General features: G+C 49.7%; 1 protein-coding gene across 1 annotated transcript in view; it reads left to right on the top strand.

The window, feature by feature from the left end:
• The first annotated feature begins 1095 nt into the window (after window positions 1-1095).
• Window positions 1096-8225, top strand: part of LOC107122036 (calcium/calmodulin-dependent protein kinase type II subunit gamma-like) — a 193713-nt gene continuing 186583 nt past the window's right edge. The window contains exons 1-2 of the mRNA XM_015425061.1: window positions 1096-1248; window positions 1324-1437. Coding sequence (XP_015280547.1) covers window positions 1096-1248; window positions 1324-1437 — 267 coding nt within the window. The remainder of the gene's footprint in view (window positions 1249-1323; window positions 1438-8225) is intronic.

Raw genomic sequence — 8225 nt, 5'->3', positions numbered from 1 at the left:
TGTCTTGTGCCTCTGTCGTGTTTTTTTTTTTAAATTCTGTAAGCCCCTTTGAATCCTCCTGTGAGGCCAAAAAGCGTGAACAAGCAAGTCGGTGGGTGTAACTCTGTTTAGAATGACACTGTCAGCTCACTCCTGCTAGCTGGGTAAGGTGGTAAGAGAGGGCAGTGGCAATACAACTTCAGGTGTTCTTATTGACCATCTTCAGGTCCAGTTCTGGACCACTTCAGTCTGCTCTCCCAGGACGAAGTCGACAAGATCCTGATAGCTGTTAAGCCAGGGATCTGGCTGCCTCCTGGATCCCTGTCCATCGTGCCTGGTTAAGGGAGATTATTAATCTGTCCCTTTCAACGTGGACCTTCCCAAAGGAATTCAAGGAGGCAGTAGTCTGTCCTCTCCTTAAGAAACTACCTAACTACCGCCCAGTGTTTAATCTACCATTCCTGGGTAAGGTGGTAGAGAGGGCAGTGGCAACACAACTTCAGGTGTTCTTGGATGAAGCTAAGGTCCTGGATCCCTTCCAGTCCGGCTTCCGCCCTGCCCATGGGATGGAGACAGTGCTGGTCATGCTGGTGGATGACCTCTGGAGACATTTGGACCAAGGCAGTTCAGCGCTGCTGATTCTGCTCGAACTATCAGCAGCGTTCGACATGGTTGACCATGAGGTGTTAACCCACCACCTCGCCGACACTGGGATACAGGGATTTGCCTTGCAATGGCTAGTCTCCTTTCTCCAGGGTCAGGGACAGAGGGTGGCACTTGGGGGGACTATCCCAGTGGCACCCACTAGAATGTGATGTCCCACAGGGTGCGATCCTCTCCCCCATGCTGTTCAATATCTATATGCGCCCCCTCACCCAGATTATCCAGAGATATGGGCTGGGTTGTCACCAGTACGCGGATTGCACCCAGCTCTATCTACTGATGGACGGCCGCCCGGACACCACCCCAGAACATCTTGACGAGGCGTTACAGGCCATGGCTGGATGGTCACGACAGAGTTGACTGAAGTTAAATCCATCTAAGACGGAGGTCCTGCACCTGAGTCGTGGGGGGATTGGGCCGGGGGATCAGGCCCCCAACCTTTGATGGGGCTCCATGGGTGCCTACGTCGAGGGCGAAGAGTCTGGGGGTGTTCCTGGATATCTCCCTTTCCGTGGAGACCCAGCTCACCACCACTGCCAGGTCTGCCTTTTCCTGTCGGAGGCGGATCAGACAGCCCCATATCTTACTCCCCAAGACTTAGCGACAGTGACCCATGCGATGGCCACTTCCAGTCTGGATTATAGTAACTCTCTCTATGTGTCTCTGCTCCGGAAGTTGCAGCTAGTGCAGAACGCGGCAGCGAGGGTGTTGACGGCGACGCCTGTGCGGGCTCGTATCCACCCGGTGCTGCGCGAACTGCACTGGCTACCTATTGAATTCCGCATCCGTTTCAAGGTGCTGGTGCTTACCTTTAAAGCCCTATATGGGGCCAGGGGCCAGCATACCTTCGAGGCTGCCTCTCCCCATAGGAGCCCCGGAGGGTACTGCGGTCCACAAATCAACATCTGCTAGTGGTTCCCGGCCCCAGGGACGTCCGGCTAGCCTCGGCCCCTGACTGGTGGAATGAGCTCCCGTGTGAGATCAGGGCCCTGTGGGACTCATTACAGTTCCGCAGGGCCTGCAAGACGGAGCTCTTCCGCCGGGCATTTGGTGGAGGCAGCGGGCGTCCTTCTCCCCCCCCACCCCAGCTTCTCTGGCCCTTGCTTTTTTGCCCAGCTTTTTCTGGCCAATTGTCCACCAGTGGCTGGATTCTGATTGGTCATCTGACGACTGCTATAGTTACACGGTATTTTATGATATTTTATGTGCAAATTGTTGTTTTAATATTGCTCTAATTGTATTACTTAACTGTTGGGCACCACCCTGAGCCCATCTGGGGGGGGGTGGTATATAGATCTAATGAAATCAAATTTAAAAATAAAAATTAAAAAAACCTATATGCCCTAGACAAGAAGAAGGAGCAGGTCCTTTGAGGAAGCTGGTGTGGTGAAACCACCAGCAAAAGGACCCCAAATGCATGGCTGCTTTATTAGGTTGCGTTAAAGGTGGTGCTCCCCGCCTCTGTTCAAGAGCTCATCATGAGCTTGTTAACAGCTACAAATATCAGGGACCCCCTTCTGTTGGGACTGCTTGGGAGCCTCTGATGTCAATGATTGCATTATGCAAGTGTGGAGAATTGCTCTCATGTCCAAAATTGCGTCTCAAAGTAGAAGTATAAATCAAGAAGATTTAAAGGCATCCGGCCCCATCACTCCTTGGCAAATAGAAGGGGAAGTCGTGGAAGTAGTGACAGACTTCATGTTCCTGGGATCCCAGATCACCGCAGACTGTGACTGCAGCCATGAAATTAAAAGACGCCTGCTCCTTGGGAGGAAAGCGATGGCGAACCTCAACAGCATGATAAAAAGTAGAGACATCACCCTGCCAACAAAAGTCCACATGGTCAAAGCAATGGTATTCCCAGTAGTCATGTATGGCTGCGAGAGTTGGACTATAAGGAAGGCCGAGCGCCGAAGAATAGATTCTTTTGAACTATGGTGCTGGAGAAGACTCTTGAGAGTCCCTTGGACTGCAAGAAGAACAAATCAGTCAATCCTCAAAGAAATCAACCCTGACTGTTCCCTGGAAGGCCAGATAATGAAACTGAAGCTCAAATACTTTGGCCACCCAATGAGAAGGGAGCACTCACTGGAGAAGACCCTGATGCTGGGAAAGATTGACGGTCGAAGAAGACGGGGACGGCAAAGGATGAGATGGTGAGACAGTTTCATCGACGCAACGAACATGAAATTGAGCCAACTTCAGAGGACGGCGGAAGACAGGGAGGCCTGGCGAGATCTTGTCCATGGGGTTGCGGAGAGTCGGACTCGACTGTGCGACTGAACAACAACAAGTTTAAAGAAAGATGGGTTTTGTTTATAATGTCACCGAATGAGAAGTTTAACAATGGGTTTTCTCCCTTTGTTCAGTACAGAACGACATAGGTTCACATAAGCATGCTATAATAGTTAAGAACAAAGTCCATTTACAAGTTCCCTGGGTTCAAAGACTCATTTTGTGACCTTCAGATTTGACAAGCATGACCACGGCACGTCCATTCCATTTGCTGACAAATTAAGAAGCCGGCTACTTGCTCAGGGATCCTCATTCTGAAGTAAAAATGCAGGAAACCGCTGCCTCTTCCTTGCTCCCTCGAAAGATCAGGTGTGTTAACATTAACGGCTCCGCTTGGCATTTAGAATAAATCCAAAAATGAAAGGGAGGAAATTGACATTGTGAATCCAGAAAAGGGGGGGGGAAAGAACCATCCTGAGCATTCCTCAGTTTCTTAAGTCACGACGGTGTTGGCCGGGGCTCCCCAGCTGCAGCCGGCCCACAGCAGCCCAGCGAGGGGCTCTCGAGGCAAGTGAGCAGCCGGGGTGGTCGGCCGTTGCCTTCCGCTTCGGAGTCTTCCGTGATGGTCTCCCATCCGAGTACTGACCCAGCCTGATGAGCCTGGACTGTACCCTGCCGCCTTCCTTCCCTCCCTCCCTCCCTCCCTCCCTCATGCCTAGGCACAAGCAAAATCCAAGCTAACTCTTTAAAAACATTCAAGTTCTCCCAAGCCCCTTTGTGACTTATGAGAGTCGTCAAAATGCCCAGTCCTACCTCTAAAGCCTGCAAAAACTAAATAGAAGAAGAAGAAGAAGAGGAAGAGATTGGATTTATACCCCGCCCTTCACTCGGAGTCTCAGAGCTGCTTACAAACTCCTTCCCCTTCCCGTCCCTGTGAGGTTAGGAGGGGCTGAGAGAGCTCTTGACAGAAACTGCTCTTTTTCAAGGACAGCTCTTATCAGAACTCTGGCTTGCCCGAGGTCATTCAGCCAGGTGCAAGTGGAGGAGTGGGGAATCAAACCCGGTTCTCCCAGATTAGAGTCCGCGCACTCAACAACTACACCAAACTGGCATCATCAATTATGACCTTCCTCTCTTGTTTAAGAACATAAGCCCTGCTGGGTCAGACCAGTGGTTCACCTGGTCCACCATTCCATTTCACACGACATCTGACCAATGCTTCCTCTAAGCTGTGCAGTTTTGTGAGCGAAAATTCTTCTTTGTGAGCTACTGGCATTAAAGTTGTGAGTGAGCGATTTGGCCCACCAAATTAGGGGATCCCCTGCTCCTAACAGGGGGCTAGCAACCAACAGGGTGTAGAGGCCAAGGCCTTCCCCTGATGCTGGTTCCTAGCTTTCCTATTCAGATGTTTATTGTCCGTGTATCGGAGGTCTCCTTAAGTAACCGTGACTGGAGCCCATTGATGGCCCTCTATGATGAGACAGTCTCATAAGTGATGTTCTAAAATTAACTGTCTTTTGATCCACTCTTTAAAAAAAAAGAACCTCCTTTCGACTGTGATAAAATATGAATGTGATCATCCAAATGCTTATTCACAAGAGAGCTTTACTTGGAGAAGATGACAGGGAAAAGTCAATATATGGTAATTTCTTTTCCTTCCATAAATAAACGTTGAGACTAAATTGCAAGCTTTATGGGGGGGAGCACAAGTTAAATGATAGATAATAATACTTTCAATATATTAATCGCTTTCCCCAGTGGGCTCAAAGCGATCTACAGTTACACATTTTAGACAGGGGGCTAACAATGTTCATAGGGGATAGGGAAGACAACTGTCACTGCACGGCGTAAACGTCTTCTGGCTTGGCTCAGTCATTTTCCGAACGGCTGCTTGTCGACCAGGCTTCAGGACCCATATGTCAAATCGCCACACTGCCACCGCCTGGCCGGAAACATCCACTGCAGGGATTCTTGTAGCCAAGAAGTTCTTCCGCCTTTTTCTGAACCTCAACTAGGACATCCCGACCGTCAGCTAACACCCTCCCACAAGGGAGATTGGTGTGCCCACCCTCTCTAAGGAGTGGTTCCCACTTTATCTACTCGCCGAAGCTTTCGAATTGCTGGGTGGACGATGAACTGGGGACAACAGGCTGGCTGCTCACATCAGCGTGGGGCTCAAGCTAACACAGTTCGGATGTTAAGACAGTGGGATATACCTACTGTGCCACATAAGACACAAGGACTGTTGTCATGTCATGTCATGTTGCCTAAATTATACCTTGGAAACCAGAAATGAGACAGAGTTTCATGCGCTCTCCCCTTCCCTCTCACATGGACAATCCTTCTTCTCCTTCCCAGGACTTCCAAGAGCCTATCTTGAGGGACAGAGCAGGAAAGACAAAGAATTCAGACAAAGGATTACTGGAGACAGAGTTATCTGCCAGGTGGCCTCTGAAAAGATTTTAGAAATGTAGATACTTTACCTGATGGAGCCCATTGTTATTCCATAAGCATCATCTCTGCTGGGTGGAGGGGGAAGACCGGCGGCTTGCTCTGAGGTTGCCCGTCACCTGAAAATGGAGACCTCTTTTTCAGAGCTGTGGCTAGCTCTGTGTCTGAGAACCAGGAGTGCCTTCCTTGGCCTGAGTTTCTGTGGGTCTCTGGGTCGGGTTAGAAGTGGGGTGCCCTTGCTATGGGGGCTACCCAAGAGGAAAAGGCAGTGCCCCTGGCAACACCGTATCTTTAAGTAAAGGGTGTCCCATATTTAGTCCTGAGCCTGCCCTGACCTTGTAGTATGAACACATTTGACAAGGCTCAAACATTAAACAAAGTAATGAGCAAGTGCCTGATTGGTGTAAGCATTTAAATCTTGCAGGAGATTGAATTTTGGTTTAAAATCTGTGACTTCAGTAGTTTCTGCAATGTCTCTTGATTTGTTGCTGAATTTGTTGCTGGTTACAAATAAAATTTCCTGGATTACAACCCTGAAGATAATGTTGGGGGTGAATTTTCCTATCCTGGTTGCACTTTCTTTTGGCAGAATGCGTAGGCTCTATCACTTTTTCTTCTTTAGGACATTGTTATCTGAATGTTACTAAACAAGGCCCCTGGAGTACAGCCACTGTTTTCTTTCTATAAAAAAGGAAAAGGAAAAAAAAAAAGCAAAAGGAAAACAGTGACAGAAATCTACTCAGTTTTGCCATTTAAGGGTGCTTTTTTATCCTAGTACAGTCAATGTATTTGGTGTAAAAAATACCCTATAAGTTTCCCCCAAGGAAATAGCTCTTCGGGGAAGCATTTGTAAATGCTCTGGACAGTACCTGCCCTTCCTGACACCACAAAGGGGGGAAGAGAGAGAGAGAGAGAGATTCTTGGAATGCAAGAACACCCCAGGTACAAACGGAATATGCAACTATTATTAAAGCAGATATTTTCACTGCATGTGAAAGTGTGCCTTCTGGCTCTGGGTGTTTGGATTCTGAAACACAATTACTTCTGCCCCAGCCAGAACAAAAAAGAGGGTTGTTTTTTTTTGCGTTATGATATGCAAGAATTTGACTGACATATACTGCAGAAGGTGGGGACGAGACACACAGAGGTTTGTAAGTGGGGCATGGCTGCAGCTTCCTTACTGTGTTAGCCTGTTCCCTCTGCTCCCCCCCGCCCTGCCCTGCTTAGAAAATGGCACTGGATTTGAGCCTTCCAGGTTTGACCAGCTTTAGCGCCCCACAGCATCCGAATGCAAGCGCCCGGATCGATTGCCGTTCATCTACCCGTCACAGGTGTGGGTTCTGAACCAGGATTAGACTATGGTTTAGAATCTCAGTTTGTAGGGAATAAACAAATGTCAGATTTGCCCAGGTCCCTGAGTTTGGACATTGTGGTTGTGCTTTTCAGTGAGGTTGCTGGGGAATCACATACGCATAGCAAGCACGTGATATTTGTACCACTCACTGGCAAACCCTCCGTTTAAAACTTTTAAAGATTTTCAGTAAATAAGATTTACTTGTAGCAGTGTCTGGGTGCAGCAGCCTTTGGCCAGTTTGGTGTAGTGGTTAAGTGCGCGGACTCTAATCTGGGAGAACCGGGTTTGATTTCCCCACTCCTTCACTTGCAGCTGCTGGATGACCTTGGGCAAGCCATAGTTCTGTCAGAGCTGTCCTTGAAAGGGCAATTCTCTCAGAGTTCTCTCAGCCCCACCTCCCTCACAGGGTGTCGTGGGGAGGGGAAGGGAAAGGAGCTTGTAAGCCCCTCTGAGACTCTTAAGTGAAGGACAGGGTATAAATCCAATCTCCTCCTCCTCCTCTCTTTCCCCTGCACTCTGGATCTTGTGCGTGCACTGGAGCAACCTTGACATCGACTGCTCTGGTTGTTGGGTGTGGGGCAGAGCAGAGGAGCTCCGTCCTGTCAGCTGGTGGCTAAGGGGGGCGGTTGGGAACCCTGAAGCAGCACACCTGGCCTTGTTCTGTAGAGAACAAGAAAGTACCCTTTTCCTAGGCACAGGTGGGTCGCCGCGTTGGTCTGAAGCAATAGAACAAAGTTCATGCGCAAAAAAGCTTATACCCAGAATTAAACTTTGTTGGTTTTAAAGGTGCCGCCCCTGGACTCAAACTTTGTAACCTGACTAAGTACATCTTTTGATGAACTACTATATCACTGTATTAGCTGGGAAGGGTACCACCGCTCCTTGCTTGCCTCCCCCGACCCTATGATGCATCCCCGTCCCCATGTCCTGGAGAGAGAGAAAACGTGTGCCGGAACTGTCACTGGCTCCTGCAGATAAATGATGTGTCCGGAGGACCTGCTTTCCCATGCGCTCCTTGGGTTCGCCTATTCTGCCTTTTGGGCTTAGTGAGGCTGTGTGGTTGCCGTCGCTCCCTGAAGACCCGGCGGTCCATTCGTAACTGGACAAGTTTCTGGCCCTTGCAGTTTCACCGAAGAAACCCGGGAATGGCAGCTGCTGCTGCTCATGGCGTGGAAGGGATTTCTGTAGCATGTCTGTGTGTGCTGCTTTTTGCACCCTTGCTGGTTGTCGAGGTGACAGTTCAAAGTTGAAGGTACAAGAACCACCTGCAGATCGTGGTTAAAAACGTGCTTGGCTGCCCCTGGTTGGAAGCCGAAGAAAGGTCCCCGGAACACCTTTGAGGGAGGTCCCGGCCAGCTTTGTTTCCGGAAAGGTACGGGAAGGGAGGCATTTTGGGCAGCAGGTTGGCCAGGGTGGAGGCACGCCCTCAGGGGCCCTGGGCTCCAAAGGGGAAGTCCTCGTTTCTTACACTTGTGGCAACGGATCAGAACGTGGCTTGGAGCGATCGGTAGAGGAGGGGGCGCGGGGTGGCTGTGCAGCTGCC

Source organism: Gekko japonicus, unplaced genomic scaffold (genome assembly GCF_001447785.1).
Source record: "Gekko japonicus isolate JY-2015 unplaced genomic scaffold, Gekko_japonicus_V1.1 scaffold2680, whole genome shotgun sequence".
Classification (NCBI taxonomy): Eukaryota; Metazoa; Chordata; class Lepidosauria; order Squamata; family Gekkonidae; genus Gekko; species Gekko japonicus.
The sequence above is the reverse complement of the archived record's forward strand: the minus strand, read 5'-3'. Positions and strand labels throughout refer to the sequence as shown.